We start from the raw sequence: 20701 nt of genomic DNA on the forward strand, positions 1-20701 counted from the left end.
AGTGCCCTGTGAGTAAGACAAAGAATCTTAAACCAGTATCTATAGCAGGCAACCAGTGCAATTGTGACAAAAGGGGAGAAACATGATCCCAGTGTTTAGTGATATACAAGAAGTGATCTGCAGAATTGTCTCCTGAATCCTGCATGCTTCCAGAAAACATTCTATTAAGAAGTCATACAATTTCAAATGAAAGAGGTTTGCTGTCTGATGTGAAGGTGAGGCCTTAGATTTTTTTTTTCTCTTGCCTTACACAAAAACTGATTGAATACCTTCTACGTTTTTCTGAGTCTGGGCTTAAGACCAACTCCATAAGGGTTCACTTCAGTGCGATTGGCACTTGCCATCACCATGTAAAAGGTAAGCCTATCTCTGCAGCCTTTAGTTGTTCAATTTATGAGAGGTTTGCTGTTGACTAAGCCCCCTATCAGACCTACCCACCGCTTCATGGGACCTAAATGTTGTTCTCACCCAGCTGATGAAAGCTTCTTTCGAACCGATAGACACTTGCCACCTGAAGTTCTTGACACAGAAAATCCTATTTCTGATGACGGTCATTTCAGCATGCAGAGTTAGTGAGCTTCAAGCCCTAGTAGTTGAACCACCTTACGCATAGTTTCATCATAATAGAATGGTTCTCCACATTCATCCTAAGTTCCTTCCGAAGGTGTTGTTAGAATTCTACTTAACCAGTCAATTGTTCCAACATTATTTCCAAAAACCCTATACCCATCCTGGCAAAAGTGCAGTGCATACTTTGGACCGCAGTCAAGCCTTAGCCTTCTGGAGTGGACTAAGGCCCATAGACAGTCCACCTAGCTTTTTGTTTCTTTTGACCTGGACGGGATGAGGACAACCATTGGTAAGTGCACTTTATCCTGTTGGCTAGCAGATTGCATCTCCTTTACTTATGCCCAGGCTGGGCTGATGCTAGTTGATCATGTCACAGCTCACAATCTTAGAGCCATGGCTGCTTCGGTAGCCCACTTGAGATCAGCCTCCATTCAGGAAATTTGCAAGGCCACAACATGGTCTTCAGTCCACACATTCACATCTAATTACTGCTCAGCAATATTCCTGATGTGATAGTCTGTTTGGGCAGACAATTCTGTAGAATTGGTTTGGAGTGTAGAATCCAGCTGTACCCTCACAACAATATTTTATGTAAGTTCAAGGTTAATTGATTCACAGTTGACGATGCCCATTGCAAGTCCCTATTGTCCCCTGGTTGTTTTGGTGAGCCTTATAGTCAGAGATCCCCATCTGTGAGAAGATAATGTTTGGTTGTCCTTGGAGAAAGCAAAGTTACTCATCTGTAGCAGACGTTCTCTGAAGACCACAAGACATATATTCCATCATACCCTCCTACTTCCCCAAGGATTTGAATTCCTTCAGCCTTTTTACCATACTGTTGGTCCTGTATGCTCACTTCGGGCTGGAAGGCACTGCCAAAGGCTTCGAGAAATTTCTTGAGCCCTGGGTAGCATCCATGCCAGGGCATCATCGGATCATGTCACCCATCTGCGAGAGTATATTTGTTAGGATTTATTTACTGCCTTTTTGAAGGCATTCACTCAAGGCGGTGTACAGTAAGAATAGAGCAAACATGAGCAATAGGCAATTAAGTATGACATAGAGGGGCATAATTGAACGAAAACGTCTATCTCCATGGGCGTTTATCTCTGAGAACGGGTCCGTGAAGGGGCGGACCGAACCGTATTTTGAAAAAAAAATAGACGTCCATGTTTTATTCGACAATTTGTGAGCTGGGCGTTTTTGTTTTTCAGTGATAATGGAAAATGAAAGCGCCCAGCTCAAAAACGAATAAATCCAAGGCATTTGTTCGTGGGAGGGGCCAGGATTCATAGTGCACTGGTCCCCCTCACATGCCAGTACACCAACCGGGCACCCTAGGGGGCACTTTTACAAAAACAAAAAAAAGGTAAACGAGCTCCCAGGTGCATAGCACCCTTCCCTTGTGTGTTGAGCCCCCCAAATCCCCCTCAAAACCCACTGCCCACAAGTCTACACCATTATTATAGCCCTAAGGGGTGAAGGGGGGCACCTACATGTGGGTACAGTGGGTTTGGGGGGTTGGACGACTAATAAGCATTAAGCAGCACAATTGTAACAGGTAGGGGGGGGATGGTCCTGGGTCCACCTGCCTGAAGTCCACTGCACCCCCTAACAACTGCTCCAGGGACCTGCATACTGCTGCCAGGGAGGTGGGTATGACATTTGAGGGTGAAAATAAAAAGTTGTGAAACATCATTTTTTTGTGGTGGGAGGGGGTTAGTGACCACTGGGGGGGAGTCAGGGGAGGTCATCCCCGATTCCCTCTGGGGGTAATCTGGTCATTTAGGGCACTTTTTGGGGCCTTATTCATGAAAAAACAGGGTCCAGGAAAAGTGCCCTAAATTCTAGCTACAAACGTATACTTTTTTTCCATTATCGGCGAAAGGCGCCCATCTCTGTTCAGGTGATAACCACGCCCCAGTCCCGCCTTCACCACCCTCCGACACGCCCCCGTCAACTTTGTACGCTTCCGCGATGGAGTGCAGTTGAAAACGTCCAAAATCGCCTTTCCATTATACCGATTTATTCGTTTTTGTGAGATAAACGTCTATCTCCCGATTTGGGTCGAAATCTAGGCGTTTTTCTCTTTCAATTATAAGGTGGATAGTATACTACTTACAATGTCAACACAATACGTAATAGAACATTTTAATTGATAGTGAAGGCTAAAGTAAAGATGTAACATATAGATAGGTATGAGAGTAAGAAGAGTTAAGACAGTAAGGTGACTGATTTAAAGAAAGTTACACATGAGGTCAGAGAGATGGTTAAATATTATCTCAGCTAGGTGAGTAACTTCTTTGTTGTGAGAATAATACATTCACTCAAATTTTCAAAGAGTCTCTTGATTTTTTTTTAATAGATGTCCTGTTATAGAATTGTCCCCTGTTGATTCTAGATTACTGTGTAAGAAAGTTGAAAGACAAATCGACCCTCAAATAAGTGCCAAGGTGGGTGATTTTGTCCTTTTGTAACACTTATTTTTCTTTTCTCGCAGTCAAGTGAAATGCCGAAATTAACAGAACAGCTAGCTGGGCCTCTTCGTCAGATGCAGGTAAGGCTGTCAAACTGCAGTGTCTCTCTGGCTTTCTGCATTCATAATAATGCACTGCACTGTGACTACCCAGTATCTGCCCCCTGTTTATCTGAAGTGCAGGATCTGAATAGTAAATTGAATGTCCTACTCTATTTATGAGATCTGCTCCTCCCAATTTTAGAACCAAGGTTTATGAGTGGATGAATACCTCTCTCTTTGGTTCTTTTCCAGTTTCCAGATTATTCTCACTCCAATATTGAAAAATAAGAGAGTCAAGGGCACTTGTGAATAATTATAGACCAGTAGCTTCTATTTTAACAAAACTCATGGAAACTTTAGTTACCATTCAACTGACCAATTACCTTGAGAGATTTGCTATTTTACATAGCTCTCAATGGTGTTTTTAGCACAGAAACTGTATTATGTTCTTTATCTGAGATCAAAGCATTGTTAAGTAAAGGGAAAAGAAGCCCTTATGCAGTTTGATTTATCAAGTGCTTTTGATGATGTAGACCGTAATCTATTGTTGGGTATTTTGAACAACATAGGTATAACAGGTTATGTCTGAAAATAGTTTATATGTTTTCTTATCAGCAAATCATATCTGGTTAAAATGAATGAGATTGTTTCAGATAAATGGACTGTAGAGTATGGGGTCCCACAGGGTTCACCGCTCTCCCCTTTCCTGTTCAACATTCTTATGTTCTCACTGGGTTTCAAATTAGAAAAGGTTTTTGAGTATTCATGTATGTTGATGATATTAATTATGTTTATAATTCCTACTTTTACTGATATCTGTGAGATTAAACAAAGAATTGAGAGAGAGAGAGATCTCAATCATTACTTGGTTGGCTAATAATTGGCTGAAATTGAACAGTGATAAAAGAAAGTTCCATATCATCAAGCTGATCAATCCATAGACTGGTGGGTTGTGTCCATCTACCAGCAGGTGGAGATAGAGAGCAAACTTTTGCCTCCCTATATGTGGTCATGTGCTGCCGGAAACTCCTCAGTATGTTCTCTATCTCAGCAGGTGGTGGTCACACACAGCAGCAGCTCTGGCTAGGCCTCCAAGCCTAATTCTTAGGTTTTGTTGAGTGCCTGGGGTTGAGGGCTCTTTTGAGCAAGTGCAAACCTGGTGGTGCCAGGTCCCTCCTTTTCTCCCCCCTCCCGCTGGCTCCATTTAAAAAAAAAAAAATTTCGAACGTCCTTAAAGGCGTTTATTTCGACGTTTATTTAAACGTTTATTGCAGCTACTCACTGGGACACCAGGTCGTTACAGCTCGGAGCGGCAAGCAGGTAATTTTTACCTTTTTATAGCGGGCAGGGGGTTCCCCGATTCTTCTCCTCGTGGCATATGGCGTCGGAGGGCGAGGGCGCAAAGAGTCGCTCCCCGGATCGCTTGAGCGCTTCTAGAGGGGATGCGGGGGCCTTAAAGCCTGATTCGCCCTTGTTGGGTGACAGTTTCGTGACCGATGAATGTCCCGGTCCTTCCTCCGGCGTGGCGGTTTTCCCCGCCATAAACGCCCATCCCCCGCTCCTCGCCTCCGCCATCTTGGCCGGCCACGCGGCTCGGACGGCTTCTTCTTGGGCCGCCCTTGAGGTTGGAGACATTAATGCCATGAACGCCCTTAATTTGGGCGACGGCACAAAAGCGGCTAAAGTTAAGCGCCGTTCTTCCCGCCCGGCTCCTTCGCGGAGTGTCGCGCCGGACGCCATTTTGGATGCGCAGCATGTCTCTCCCCCGCTCTTGCGAGCGCCGGTTGAGGGTGCGTCTAGGGCTGTAGCCCAGGCTGCGGAAGTGCACAGTCTGGGGGGTTTCTCCCCCGAGTTTGTTTTGCTGCTGCATCAGGCCTTCCTTATGCAAAACGCTGCCCCTGCTCCCTCGTCTGGTAAAGAGGTTGAGGTTCCCAGAGGTAAACGCCCTCGGGTTGATTCCCAGGCCTTGGAGGACTTTGTCTCCTCCGATGTAGATGAGGGCAGCGTATCTGAGTTCTCCCAACGGTCCTTTGCGGATTCCTTGGAGGAGACGGATCCCCGCTCGGATGGAGCGGATGACCCCTCTGCAGCGCGGCTTTTTAGCTCAGAGGATTTGCCCAACCTGTTGTTACAGGCCATGGACACTTTGAAGATTTCCTCTCCGGAGGACGTCTCTCCCTCAGCCCCTGTTGGCTCTGCTATTATGCTGGGGACGAAGCGCCCGCCTAGAACCTTCCACGTGCATGATGCCATGCACACCTTAATTTCGGCTCAATGGGATGTCCCTGAAGCGAGCCTTAAAGTGGCTAGGGCTATGGCCCGCCTCTATCCTTTGACTGAAAGTGAACGTGAGGCCTATCTGTGGCCTACCATGGATTCTTTAATCACTGCGGTGACTAAGAAAACGGCGTTGCCGGTGGAAGGTGGCACGGCCCTAAAGGACGCCCAAGACAGAAGATTGGAGGCGGCCTTAAGGTCGTCCTTTGAGGCGGCTGCTTTAAGTTTGCAGGCCTCAGTTTGCGGCTCCTATGTGGCCAGGGCGTGCCTGACTATGGTGCAGCGGGCTTCCCCCTCAGATCATTCCTTGAGGGCTGATTGGCCGGCCCTGGAATCGGGCTTAGCCTATTTGGCAGACTTGCTGTATGATGTCTTGAGGGCCTCAGCTAAAGGCATGGCTCAGACAATCTCTGCGCGGCGGTGGCTTTAGCTGAAACATTGGTCTGCTGACCACGCCTCTAAATCCCGCCTGGCTAGATTGCCTTTTAAAGGCAAGCTGCTCTTTGGGGTCGAGCTGGACAAAATCGTGACCGATCTCGGCACGTCTAAGGGCAAGAAATTACCAGAGGTCAGGGCTCGGGCTAGTACTCGTCCCGGTACCTCCAGAGGACGGTTTCAGGAAGCCCGTCGGTACCGCCCGGGCAGGTCGGGTTCCTCTGCCCCCTCTTCCTTTAAGAGGAATTTCTCCCCCAAGCAGCATTCCTTTCGCAGAGACCGCCGTCCCGGAGGTGCTCCCTCCGGTCCTCCCCCAGGGTCTCGTGCCCAATGACGGGGCCTTGGTCCACGCCCCAGTGCAGATTGGAGGACGGCTGTCCTCGTTTCTGGGCGAGTGGACCACAATAACTTCAGACGCTTGGGTGCTGGAAGTCATCAGAGACGGCTACAAGCTAGAGTTCTGCCGACCCTTAAGAGACGGGTTTGTACTCTCTCCCTGCAAGTCTCCGGTCAAAGCTGTGGCAGTGCAGCAGACTTTGGACAATCTGATCCGCCTGGGTGCGGTCGTTCCGGTGCCAGAAAGTCAGCTTGGCAAGGGACGTTACTCCATTTACTTTGTGGTACCAAAGAAAGGAGGTTCTGTCCGGCCTATCCTCGACCTCAAAGGGGTCAATCGGGCCTTGAAAGTGCGGCACTTTCGCATGGAGACTCTCCGCTCTGTTATAGCGGCAGTGAAGGCAGGGGAGTACCTGGCATCCTTGGACATCAAGGAAGCGTACTTGCATATTCCCATCTGGCCTCCTCATCAACGCTTTCTGCGTTTTGCAGTCCTGGGCCGACACTTCCAGTTCAGAGCCCTCCCGTTCGGGTTGGCTACTGCTCCGCGGACCTTTTCCAAAGTAATGGTGGTCATCGCGGCCTTCCTGCGAAAGGAAGGAGTACAAGTCCATCCTTATCTGGACGACTGGTTGATCCGAGCCCCCTCTTATGCAGAGTGCGGCAAAGCTGTGGACCGGGTAGTTGCTCTTTTTAGCTCCCTGGGATGGATCATCAACTGGGAGAGAAGCCAGCTGCGCCCGACTCAGTCCCTGGAGTATCTGGGAGTTCGATTCGACACCCAAGTGGGCAGAGTGTTCCTGCCAGACAATCGGATTGTCAAGCTTCAGGCTCAGGTGGACCAGTTCCTAGTAGCCTCTCCTCTTCGGGCTTGGGACTATGTGCAGCTGTTGGGCTCTATGACGGCCACGATGGAAGTAGTGCCCTGGGCCAGGGCTCATATGAGACCACTACAACAATCTCTGCTGCAGCGCTGGACTCCGATGTCGGAGGATTATGCTGTGCGCCTTCCCTTGGACCCAGCAGTGCGCAAGGCGCTGAGCTGGTGGATGCAGACAGACATGTTGTCTGCGGGAATGCCTCTGGTGACCCCGGAGTGGATTGTCGTCACGACGGACGCCTCTTTGTCGGGCTGGGGAGCCCACTGCTTGGGAAGGACAGCGCAGGGGCTCTGGTCTCCTGCAGAGGCAAAGTGGTCTATCAACCTCCTGGAACTCAGAGCCATTCGGTTGGCGCTTTTGGAGTTCATCCCGGTACTGGTGTTGAAGCCGGTACGGGTCCTGTTGGACAATGCCACGGCTGTGGCCTATGTCAACCGCCAGGGAGGTACCAAGAGCGCCCCTCTAGCCAAGGAGGCTATGAATCTATGCCGGTGGGCAGAAGCGAACCTGGAGCAGCTGTCAGCGGCCCACATTGCCGGAGTTATGAATGTCAAGGCGGACTTTCTCAGTCGCCATACCTTGGAGCCCGGAGAGTGGCAGCTATCTGCTCAGGCGTTCTTGGACATCACGAAGCGCTGGGGCCAGCCGAGCCTAGATCTGATGGCGTCATCGGCCAATTGCCAAGTGCCGCGCTTTTTCAGCAGAGGACGGGACCCTCGATCCCTGGGAGTAGATGCTCTTCTCCAACAGTGGCCGACTCAAGAGCTTCTCTATGTGTTCCCGCCCTGGCCCATGTTGGGCAGGGTGCTAGACCGGGTGGCAAAGCATCCCAGCAGGGTAATCCTGGTGGGTCCGGATTGTCCCAGACGTCCCTGGAATGCGGACTTGATCAGGCTCTCAGTCGACGATCCTCTGCGGCTGCCAGTGGAGCAGGGCCTGTTACATCAGGGTCCCGTGGTGATGGAGGATCCCTCCCCCTTTGGTCTTACGGCCTGGCTATTGAGCGGCAGCGTCTGAGAAAGAAGGGCTTCTCAGACAAGGTCATCGCCACTATGCTGAGAGCGAGGAAGCGCTCTACTTCTACCGCTTACGCCAGGGTTTGGCGTATATTTGCAGCGTGGTGTGAAGCAGGCTCACTTTCTCCCTTCACTGCTCCAATTTCTTCAGTGTTGGCGTTCCTGCAAGAAGATCTGGAGAAAGGCCTGTCGCTCAGTTCCCTTAAAGTCCAGGTAGCGGCTCTGACTTGCTTCAGGGGCCGCCTGAAGGGTGCTTCCCTGGCTTCGCAGCCAGATGTGGTGCGCTTTCTCAAGGGAGTTAATCACCTGCGCCCTCCTCTGCACTCAGTGGTGCCTGCGTGGAATCTCAACCTGGTGCTAAGAGCATTGCAGAAGCCGCCTTTTAAACCCTTGTCGAGGGCATCTCTGAAAGACCTGACGTTGAAAGCAGTCTTTTTGGTGGCTATCACTTCAGCCAGAAGAGTTTCCGAGCTCCAGGCGCTCTCATGTCGAGAGCCCTTTCTGCAGTTCACTGAGGCAGGAGTGACTATTCGCACAGTGCCTTCCTTCCTGCCCAAGATTGTTTCTCGCTTCCATGTGAATCAGCAGCTCTGTCTCCCTTCCTTTCGTAGGGATGACTACCCAGAGGAGTACTCTGCTCTTAAATATCTGGATGTGAGACGAGTCATCATCAGATACTTGGAAGTGACCAATGAGTTCCGGAAATCGGATCATCTGTTTGTCCTGTTTGCAGGTCCTCGTAAGGGTCTGCAGGCTGCTAAGCCTACAGTGGCAAGATGGGTCAAGGAAGCCATTGCAGCGGCTTATGTGGCCGCGGGGAAGGTGCCGCCTATCCAGCTGAAGGCTCACTCCACTAGAGCTCAGGCGGCCTCGATGGCAGAGGCCGGGTCCGTCTCCTTGGAAGAGATATGCAAGGCGGCAACTTGGGCTTCGGCTCATACATTCTCCAAGCATTACCGCTTGACGGTGGCTGCACGGGCGGAGGCCCGGTTTGGAGCTTCAGTGTTGAGGTCAGGGATTTCAATGTCCCGCCCTGGGTGAGTACTGCTTCGGTACATCCCACCAGTCTATGGATTGATCAGCTTGATGATATGGAAGGTAAAATTATGTATCATACCTGATAATTTTCTTTCCATTAATCATAGCTGATCAATCCATAGCCCCTCCCAGATATCTGTACTGTTTTTATTCTGGTTGCATTTCAGGTTCAAGTTTAGTCTTCAGTTACTTCAGAAAGACTTCGTGTTCAAGTTTTTTCACTTGGATTCTTCAAGAGTTGAGACGAGTTTGTGTTACAGTGAGCTGCTGCATTCCTCTCCCCTCCGTTTTACGGGGCTGGATTGAGACTTAAATTCTGCCGGCACTCCCTCCCGCTTCGTGCGGCTGTAGGGCAGCTTTGTACCCCTCCCGCTTCGGCGGTGTTAGGGTCAGTCAGCTCCTCCCGTGGTTGCGGTTGCAGGATAAGCCAGATCCCCCCGCATCGGCGGGTGTGGTGTCCCTCCCCCGCTCCGCGGGGATGAGCTGGACGGATTCCCCTCCCCCACTTGTGTGGGGATGAGCTGGACGGATTCCCCTCCCCCGTTTCGGCGGTGGTGAGCTGGGCAGAGTGTCCCTTTGTGGGTGTAATTCTCTAAGTGCTGAGTCCTGCGGATGGAGCTTTGATATCGACATACTGAGGAGTTTCCGGCAGCACATGACCACATATAGGGAGGCAAAAGTTTGCTCTCTATCTCCACCTGCTGGTAGATGGACACAACCCACCAGTCTATGGATTGATCAGCTATGATTAATGGAAAGAAAATTATCAGGTATGATACATAATTTTACCTTTCTTTTTGTTGGGGCTAAGACAGCTGTTGCTCAGGACTATTCCTTTGTTGTAAACAATATGATTTACAAGCTGGAATCTTCTCTGAAGTTTCTAGGTATCATTCTTGATCAGAATCTAACGCCGGAGGCCCAAGTAAATAACCTTATAAGCAGTGCTTTTTTTGTGCCGGTACGCAACGGTACGGCGTACCGGCACCTTTTTTTTTTTTTTTTGCTCCCCCCGCCCCGTGACGGACGCAGTGCCAGCCCCCATTTCCGGCCGCTGCTGCTTCTCCTGTTGAGCAGCAGCGGCCGCTACACAAAGAAAAAGATTTAAAAAAAACTTCAAACCTGGCTGAAACGCGGCACCCCGGCACTGTAGACAGCCATTAGGCATTGGCTGTTGCCCCGCAGCCGCTCCGCCTCTTGCCTCTACGTCACTGCGCTCCTCCGGGGTCTTCCTCCAGGGGCAGTGACGTACAGGCAAGAGGAGGAGTGGCTGCGGGGCAACAGCCAATGCCTAATGGCTGTCTACAGTGCCGGGGTGCCGCGTTTCAGCCAGGTTACATTTTTTCTTTGTGTAGCGGCCGCTGCTGCTCAACAGGAGAAGCAGCAGCGGCCGGAAATAGGGGCTGGTGCCGCGTGCGTCGCGACTTCGCGGGAAACTTGGCAGGGAGAGGGAAACCAACAGAGGGAAGGATTGGGGAGAGAGAGAAAGAGGGAAAACAACAGAGGAAGGATTGGGGGGAGAGAGAAAGAGGGAAAACAACAGAGGAAGGATTGGGGGAGAGAGAGAGAGAACGAGGGAAACCAACAGAGGAAGGATTGGGGAGAGAGAGAAAGAGGGAAACCAACAGAGGAAAGGATTGGGGAGAGAGAAAGAGGGAAAACAACAGAGGGAAGGATTGGGGAGAGACAGAAAGAGGGAAACCAACAGAGGGAAGGATTGGGGAGAAAGAGAGGGAAAACAACAGATGGAAGGATGGGGAGAGAGGGAAAAACAGATGGAAGGATGGGGAGAGAGAGGGAAAAACAGATGGAAGGATTGGGGAGAGAGAAAGAGGGAAAACAACAGAGGGAAGGATTGGGGAGAGGGGAAAAACAGATGGAAGGATGGGGAGAGAGAGGGAAAAACAGATGGAAGGATTGGGGAGAGAGAAAGAGGGAAAACAACAGAGGGAAGGATTGGGGAGAGAGAGAAAGAGGGAAAACAACAGAGGAAGGATTGGGGGGAGAGAGAGAAAGAGGGAAACCAACAGAGGAAGGATTGGGGAGAGAGAAAAAGAGGGAAACCAACAGAGGAAAGGATTGGGGAGAGAGAAAGAGGGAAAACAACAGAGGGAAGGATTGGGGAGAGAGAGAAAGAGGGAAAACAACAGAGGGAAGCATTGGCGAGCGAGAGAAAGAGGGAAAACAACAGAGGGAAGGATTGGGGAGAGAGAGAGAGGGAAAACAACAGAGGAAGGATTGGGGAGAGAGAGAAAGAGGGAAACCAACAGAGGAAGGATTGGGGGGAGAGAGAGAAAGAGGGAAACCAACAGAGGAAGGATTGGGGAGAGAGAGAAAGAGGGAAACCAACAGAGGAAAGGATTGGGGAGAGAGAGAAAGAGGGAAAACAGAGGGAAGGATTGGGGAGAGAGAAAGAGGGAAAACAACAGAGGGAAGGATTGGGGAGAGAGAAAGAGGGAAAACAACAGAGGGAAGGATGGGGAGAGAGGGAAAAACAGATGGAAGGATGGGGAGAGAGAGGGAAAAACAGATGGAAGGATTGGGGAGAGAGAAAGAGGGAAAACAACAGAGGGAAGGATTGGGGAGAGAGAGAAAGGGAAAACAACAGAGGTAAGGATTGGGGAGAGGGGAAAAACAGATGGAAGGATGGGGAGAGAGAGGGAAAAACACAGATGGAAGGATTGGGGAGAGAGGGAAAAACAGATGGAAAGATGGGGAAAGAGAGAGGGAAAACAGATGGAAGGATGGGGAGAGAGAGGGGGAAAAACAGATGGAAGGATGGGGAGAGAGAGGGAAAAACAGATGGAAGGATGGGGAGAGAGAGAGGGAAAACGGAAGGCTAGGGAGAGAAAGAGGGAAGACGCTGGATGGAAGAATGCAGAAAGAAATAGGGGAGACACTGGAAGGATGGGGAGAGAAAGCAGAGCTGCTGGATGGAAAAGGGGAATAGAGAAAGACTGGAGAATAAGAGGAAGAGGCATGGGGAGAACAAGGGTGAGGAAAAGATGAAAAGCCACGGGTAGATGAAGGAAATTAAAGAATGGATAGTAAGAATGAATTAAATCTGGACAGAGAGAGAGCCTGAAAATTATTGAAGAAAGCAAAGAAAAAGGAGACAAAAAATGACAAATGGCACAGAAGAGTTAAGCGAAAACAAAGGAAAGGAGAATCACAGTCTGGGACCAATATGGAAAGAAAAACAGTCACCAGACAACAAAGGTAGAAAAAAATCATTTTATTTTCATTTTAGTGTTTGTAATATGTCCAATTTGAGAATTTACATTGGCTGTCTTATTTTGCACTGGGTATACTACTACTACTACTTAGCAAATCACGTTATTTTTTTCTCCTATAGTACTGTAATATTTTCAATGACGTCTGTTTATATGCGCCATGGCTGGTATAGGGGGTGTGGTTAATGTGGGTGTGGCTGTCATAGGGGTGGAGCCATATGTGGTGACCCCGCCCATAATGAGTACCGGCACCTTTTTTTCTACAAAAAAAGCACTGCTTATAAGATACCTTTTTTGGCTGATGTATATAACCTCAGAAGAATCTGAAAATATCTGACTCAGAATAAGTTTAGATTAGTAGTACAAGCCTTAATACTATCTAAATTAGACTATTGTAATATAGTCTACCAGGCAGTCCTAAGGGTTTGTTAAGGAAATTGCAACCAAAATACAGCCATTCGGTTGATTTGTTCATTAAACAAATTTGATAAGATTGCACCTTAAATGCAATTACATTGGCTACTTGTTGAAGCTAGAATATTTATTTTAAATTGTATTGCTTATTTAAGATTAGCCATGGAGTTGTGACATTTTATATGCTAACTTAAGCTCTGCGTTTGAGATAACAGGACATATAATTTTTTAAAGTTAACATTCCCAGCTTGTAAAGGTTTAAAATCAAAGAAAATCTTTTCTACATATTTCTCATACTTGGCAGCAAAGTTTTGGAATGTAATGCTTGCAAATGTAGCCTTTATGACTCATTGGGGCTCATTTTCAAAACAAAAAAAGTCCAAAAAACGTCATAAAGTGGCAGGACAACGTTTTTGTCTCAAAATTGTCCATGTTTCAATTTTCAGCACCCCAGTTTTAGACATTTTGCTCCACAGTTCGCCCAAATTTCAAGGGGGTGTATTTTGGGTGGGACATGGGCGAAACATGTGAATTTTGTTTTGTATATATGTCCCAGAGTATGTTGCTTGGGGGGTGGGGGTGATCCGCTTCAAACTAAGGTCCCCTTTTACCAGGCTGTGGTAAAAAGGGGCCTGCGATTGTTTTTCACACATGCTGAGGCCCCCTTTTACCACAGCAGGTGAAAGGCTGGGGTGTTGTGTTGTTTTGGGTTTTTTTTTTAATGAAATGGCCATGCAGTAATCACAGGGATTGGCATGTGGCCATTTCTGGGGAGAGCCATACTAGTGTTACATGCTAGTGATTCAATACATACACAGTAGGACAATATGTGAAGTGAGAATGGAGAGGGGTCGAAATACAATATGGATAGATAAGGGGGTGGGAAAGAGCATTGAGGACAGAGGTGTTCACAGTTGTGCAACCAAGCAGGCAAACCAGTTCTCTCGCTACAGTCAGCAGGGAATACAAAATTGAGGGTTACAGAAATGCATCCGAAAACATAAAAGTTTTGAGTTCAGTTTTGAATTACTGAAGGGAAGGTTGATGGTGAAGTGATTGCGGTAGCTTATTCCAATGTGTCGGGCCATGGCCTGAAAAGATTGCTTTCCGAGAGTGTTCATATGTAATTTTATGGAAAGACTAGTAAAAAAGGCCCGTTTCTGACACAAATGAAACGGGCGCTAGCAAGGTTTTCCTCGGAGTGTGTATGTTTGGGAGAGTGTATGTGAGAGTGACTGTTTGAGAGTCAGAGTGAGTGCGAGTCCAATCCATGCTCCTCTGTTACCTGGCCCCTCCATTCATCCCTATCCAGCAATTCCGCTCTCTCCCTGAGGCCTGCCCTGCAATCCATATGCATCCATGGCCATCTGTCCCCTCCATTCATCCCTATCCAGCAATTCCCCTCTCCCTGAGTCCTGCCCTTCCAATCCATGCCCATCCATGCTCCTTTGTCACCTGGCCCCTCCATTCATCCCTATCCAGCAATACCCCTCTCTCCCTGAGGCCTGCCCTGCAATCCATATCCATCCATGCCCATCTGTCCCCTCCATTCATCCCTATCCAGCAATTCCCCTCTCTCCCTGAGTCCTGCCCCCCCAATCCATGCCCATCCATGGTCCTCTGTCCCCTGCCCCCTCCATTCATCCCTTTCCAGCAATTGCCCTCTCTCCCTGAGCCCTGCCCTCCCAATCCATGGCCATCCATGCTCCTCTGTCCCCTGCCGCCTCCATTCATCCTTTTCCAGCAAGTCCCCTCTCTTCCTTCCATGACCCCCCCTCGCATCCATGCTCCTCTCTCTCCCATGTGCCAGCCTGGCCCGCCCTCTTCTCCCCCCCCCCCCCCCCTTCGCATCCATGCTGTCGTTTCTTCCCTGCCCTCCCGCTCCCATTGTTGTACTTTACTGGCCACCCTCTTCTCTCCCCCCAACATGCGTGTTTTTGTTTTTTTCTTGTTTTTAAATTTACCTCCGTGGCGGTTCCGGCAGCGAAGCGTCAGGGAAGGAGGCGGTGCTCCCGACGTGTAGGTTTCCCTTCGCTGAGTTCCGCCTTCTTTTGACGTCATCCTTGACGTCAGAAGAAGGCGGAACACATGGAAGGGAAGGCTAGATGTCTGGAGCGCCGCCTCCTTCCCTGACGCTTCGCTGCCGAGCGATGCGATTGGTTGAGTGTCATTGCTCCGCCCTCGACATCATCACGTTTGACGCGTGGGCGGGGCAGACACAATGCGATCTCACCCCCTTCACTTTGCTAAGAGAGGCTTCATTAGAACGTTGGAGGTGCGTTTTATATAGAGAGATGCAATGACTAACAAATTCTTAGTCAATGAGCGAAGGCAGTACTGGTTGGCATATGGAGTCAACAGTTGTGAAAGGTAGAGGGGTTCCTTTGATTGAAGAGTCTTGTGTACCAGTAACAGGATTTTGTATAAGACACGGTGGGGAAAGGGAGCCAATGTGCTGCTCGTAACAGAGGGGGTGACGTGATCATATTTCTTCAACAGCACATGAATCCATTAACTGATGGGTTGTATCTGCCTACCAGCAGGTGTAGATAGAGAACACTGAAAGCACATGGTGTTCCAGGACGCCCAGCCCCATCTGCCTTCAGTATATTTCTATCTCCCAGCAGGTGTGGATGTCGCTTTCTCATGTGGATTTCTGCCTGGGGTGGCTCCTGTGCTTTGCCAGTAGAGCGGGGGGTGTTGTGGCTGGTGGTGCCCACTTTAAAGGCATACTTGGTTTTCCCTGTCCCTGCCTTACCCCATTCCCCCTCCTCCCGGAGTTCCTCTGTGGCTGCCTGCCTCTAACTTTCCTCACAGTTAAAAAATAAAAGAGAGAGGCTCGCTTTCTCCTGGTTCGGTGCAGCTTGACCGAAGCTCGTTTGACTCGGTCTCCTGAGGTGAGAGTGGTGCCCAGCTCCGGGGAGGTTCCCGCTGACAGCGCTCTGTGCAGGGTAAGTTTTGGCGCGAAGGCACCATTTTGTTTTCTTTATTTGATGGCTGCTGAAGAGGTTAAGCGCTACTCCCACTGTGGGAAACGCAGATCAGCAGCGGGACTTTGCAGCTCATGCTGCCTAGATGCTGATGCTGGCACGAGCATGGCGGGCAGTGAGTCTTCCCGTCCGACGGAGTTGGCAGTGGGTGCCATCTTGGAGGCGCCGCGTGACTCGACCCTCGCTGTTGCGGAGGGGTCTGATTTCAGGGGGACGCCTCGTTTCGAGGTTTCTAGAGGAACTGTTGCCTCCGATTCCCCCCAATGTGGGGGCAGAGGTACAGGGTGAGGTTTTCTCCCCTGAATTTGTGCTGCTGTTGCATAAGGCTTTTATGTTAAAAAGAGCACTGCCTGAGGCTCCTGACAATTTCTTTCGGACTGGGTTGCCTCCAGTTCTTCGTAGCCCAGCGTCTGCTAGAGACGTTTTTCTTCCTCCGAGCCTTTGGTTGACGCTAAGCGTAGTCGAGTGAATACCCCGTCTGAGGGGGACTCTTCACCCTGTTCTCCCCCGTGGTCTAGTTTCGGGGAGTCTAAGGGGTCGGGCAGGCCAGACGGCAAACCTCCACCATTTAAAAGAGTGACAGCTCTTAGTGGAATCTTTCCTGGAAGCCAGCAAGACCTGGAAGACACCCTCCAAAAGATGCAAAGAAACAAATTCTAGGCTCTTCACATCCAGGCCGTGAGGGCCAGAGACCGGAAGTCAGGATGTAGAAGAGAGTCCTCATTCTGTGTGATGAGGGTCAGAAAACATTTCAATCTCCACAATTCTTCAGAGGATAACTCCAGAAGAAGAGGGAACCAGATCTGTTGAGGCCAGTAAGGAGCAATCAGAATCATGGTCCCACGGTCCTGCTGAGTTTCAGCAAAATATTCCCCACAAAGGTTATGGGAAGATACTTAGAGGGGCATAATCGAACGCAAACGCCTATCTCCATGGGCGTCTATGTCCGAAAACGGGTACGTGAAGAGGTGGGACAGACCGTATTTTCGAAAAAATGGACGTTTTTGAGCTGGGCGTTTGGTTTTTTTTTTTAGTGATAATGGAAACTAAAAACGCCCAGCTCAAAAACGTCCTAATCCAAGCCATTTGGTCGTGGGAGGGGCCACGATTCGTAGTACACTCGCCCCCCTGACATGCCAGGACACCAACTGGGCACCCTAGAGGTCAGTGCGGTGGACTTCAGACAACGCTCCCACATGCATAGCTCCCTTACCACGGGTGCTGAGCACCCAACCCCCTCCCCCAAAACCCACTACCCACAAATGTACAACACTACCATAGCTCTTAGGGGTGAAGGGGGCACCTACATGTGGGTACAGTGGGTTTTGGAGGCCTCCCATTTACCAGCACAAGTGTTACAGGTAGGGGGGATGGGCCTGGGTCCACCTGGCTGAAGTGCACTGCGGTACCCACTAAAAGTGCTCCAGGGACCTGCATACACGCAGGCCTCTAGGACTTGTTGCTGCTATATAACATTGGCACACCAGTTGACACCTGAAGACTAATCTCTCCGAAAACGTCCTTTATTGGAATAAGCACGCTTACTCACAGTTAACTGCAGATCAGAGGTTGTGCCCCACTGGCAACGAGTCTCCCTGGTACTGAGATTAGCAGTATGTCAGAGCTGGCAGAATGCTGTACAATGCCCTCTTTCAGCCACATTCAAGATAAGAACTACGTTCTGTAACGTGGCTAACACGTGAAAGGGATCTAAAACTGGCTTACAAAAATGGCCACTATCTCATGGACTACCGGAAACAAAACAGGGCACACTCTGACCCAGTAAGCAGGGGGAAAAGCACCATGGGAGTAGAACCTACCAACTACCAACATCGTGAGCATTTGCCACAAGCTAGTGGAATCACAGAGCCCAATACCCTACACCCACCACAATGCATTGCTGGTGTGACTCTGCAGTGCGCATAACAGAAAGGGTGTCACACTCACCCGAGAGCCACATCAGAACCAGGGAAAGGCTGTCAAAGGATAGAACGCATTCTGCTGTCATGGAAGTGGGTACGGCATTTGAGGCTGGCATAGAGGCTGGAAAAAAAAGTTTTTAAAGTGGGGTTTTTTTGGTGGGAGGGGGTTAGTGACCACTGGGGGAGTCTGGGGAGGTCATCCCTGATTCCCTCCAGTGGTCATCTGGGCAGTTGGGGCACTTTTTTGGGACTTGTTCGTGAAAAAAAAGGGTCCACAAAAAGTGACTCAGAATCGCGGTAAAAACGCCTTTTTTTTCAATTATCAGCTAAAGACGCCCATCTCTCCTCGGCCGATAACCACACCCCAGTTCAGCCTTCACCACGCCTCCGACACCCCCCCCCCCCCCCCGTCAACTTTACCCGTTTCCGTGACGGATTGCAGTTGGAAACGCCCAAAATCGGCTTTTCAATTATACCGATTTGGGCGCCCACGGGAGAAAGACGCCCATCTCCCGATTTGGGTTGCAATATAGGTGTTTTTCTCTTTCGATTATAAGCAGGATAGTAACATAGTAAATGACGACATATAAAGACCTGTACGGTCCATCCAGTCTGCCCAACAAGATAAACCCATTTTACATGGTATGTGCTACTTTAAATGTATACCCCCAAGTTTGATTTGTCCCTGCCTTTCTCAGGACACAGACCGTAAAAGTCTGCCCAGCACTGTTCCTATACTAAAAGTTCTGAAACTAACGTCGAAGCCCCTTAAAATTTACACTCCAGACAATCCATATCTATTCAGCCACGATCAGGTCGCAGACCGTAGAAGTCAGCCCAGTATTGTTTTTACTCTCCAATTACCGGCATCACCACCCAATCTCCGCTAAGATTCTGCAGATCCATTCCTTCTAAACAGGATTCCTTTGTGTTTATCCCATGCATGTTTGAATTCCATTACCGTTTTCATCTCCACCACCTTCCGCAGGAGGGCATTCCATGTATCTACCACCCTTTCAGGTAAAAAATACTTTCTGACATTTGTCCTGAGTCTGCCCCCCTTCAACCTCAATTCATGTCCTCTAGTTCTACCACCTTCCCGTCTTCGGAAAAGGTTCGTTTGCAGATTAATACCTTTCAAATATTTGAACATCTGTATCATGTCACCCCTGTTTCTCCTTTCCTCCAAGGTATACATGTTCAGGTCGGCAAGTCTCTCCTCCTACGGTTTGCAATGCAAATCCCAAACCATTATTGTAGTTTTTCTTTGCACCGCTTCCAGTCTTTTTACATCTTTAGCAAGATACGGCCTCCAAAACTGAACACAATACTCCATACAGAAGACCTGTTCCCCAATTAAGGAGGAAGGAATCCAACTCTATGGGCCTGGAGCCTGGAATAGAACTAAGGCACTTTGTGATTGATGTGAGTGGCAAAGAGATCCACCAAGGGAGTGCCCCACGTTCGGAAGATCTTCAATTTTGAAAGTTTTGTGGTTTGTACTTGGTTCCTGTTTTATCTTTCTCAGTTAAATTACTGCTTCATACTGTTAACATTATTTCTTTTTTGTTTTTGAACATTCCATTTTTATTAGGTATAACACCATAATATTCCCATTTTCTACCACCCTTGCTCATTCCTCTGTAGTCCAGCCTCAGCATTCCTCTCCCCATTTTTTTTCCATTTATTTAATTATGCCTCATACCTCCTAGGACTCTCCTTTTTCTCCACTCATCCAGGCATCATTCTCCAGCCATCCTTTTTCTTTCCCCCCCTTCTTCTTTATTCTGCTCATCTTGCTTGCTGCCACTTTTGGTGCCTACCAGTGGCATTTGACCTCAGTTGGAGGGTTCGAAGCTGTGGCAGTATAGGCCTACTCTAAATTAATGCAGTTAGAAACTGTCCTAGAATCAAAAGCACCCACAGATTGTGGTTTTTGAGATCAGAGTTATATTTGTTACTGTTTGCTAATTTGGACTTAATTAAATGTTAATTGGCACAAAGAGTACATTGTTTCATATATCTGACAATAATAGTCCTCATTTACTCAGCTATTTTATAAATGCCTGAACTAATTAGAGTGGTTGGCAATATGCTGGCCTCTCTTCTCATTCCTCATGATTCTTATAACTTGCAAGCCAGATCAGACATGAAACAATAATTATAATAGGTTTATATGAGAATCCCCTCTGTTTTTAGTGGGTCTTAATAGTACGAGAGCATCTTTTTTGTGATGTCCTTGTTCATAAGTCATCTAGGTTGCTTTCTAAGTTGATGTCAGATATATATTAACATAGAATATCTGCCATGTCAATGCAATCTACCCAATTTTCCTTCCTGCTGTACTACCACAAACTTTACTTGATTTTAGGCTTTAGCCTTACATCACCTTCACAAAGATTCTTGTAATAGATGTTGAATTCTGTACTTTTTAAAACTTTATTATCATTTATTAACTTTTGTTATCCCGCCAGTGTTGCAGTGCAAATCATAGCAGCTGACAAGTACAAAGGGACTCCATAGTAAAAAAAAAGTAAAACCATCCATAACATATAATCAATTATGCTTGAACTGCTCAAAAGCTAATACAGTAAAACAAGTGAGACAATTTTTATACCTAACTGACAAGGGAGACAATCTCTTAACTTTCAAGGGAGACATTCTCTCTAACTCTCACGGGAAACAGTCTCTATCCCTAACTCTCAAACTGACTGGTCTCTGGTAGTTTTCCATGTGTGCCATTAACTAAAAAGCAAACACATAAAAAGATAACAATTAAGAAGATTCAAAGCAGATAAAACTTAACATTCCCCACCCTTTCTGGGACTACCACTAAATATCGTTTCTATAGCACTGCTAGATATATGTGGAGAAATAATTTCAGTATGTTGAAGGGTACCTTTCTTCCTTCTATTATTTCTTTTCTGAAAACAAGATTATGTACTGAGTTCAACTGACAATACCAACATGGAATACATTTCTAGAACTTTTCACAAAAGAAACCCTAACCATTTTGCTAGGCAGATTGCATGGGCCACACCAGTCTTGAGTCAACAGAAAGTGCAATTAGT

General features: G+C 48.3%; 1 protein-coding gene across 1 annotated transcript in view; it reads left to right on the forward strand.

Annotated features, from left to right (window-relative positions):
- Window positions 1–20701, forward strand: part of MTREX (Mtr4 exosome RNA helicase) — a 427098-nt gene that overhangs the window by 368042 nt on the left and 38355 nt on the right. The window contains 2 exon segments of the mRNA XM_030193130.1: window positions 3071–3123; window positions 14719–14741. Coding sequence (XP_030048990.1) covers window positions 3071–3123; window positions 14719–14741 — 76 coding nt within the window.

The sequence above is a fragment of the Microcaecilia unicolor genome, chromosome 2, assembly GCF_901765095.1.
Source record: "Microcaecilia unicolor chromosome 2, aMicUni1.1, whole genome shotgun sequence".
Classification (NCBI taxonomy): Eukaryota; Metazoa; Chordata; class Amphibia; order Gymnophiona; family Siphonopidae; genus Microcaecilia; species Microcaecilia unicolor.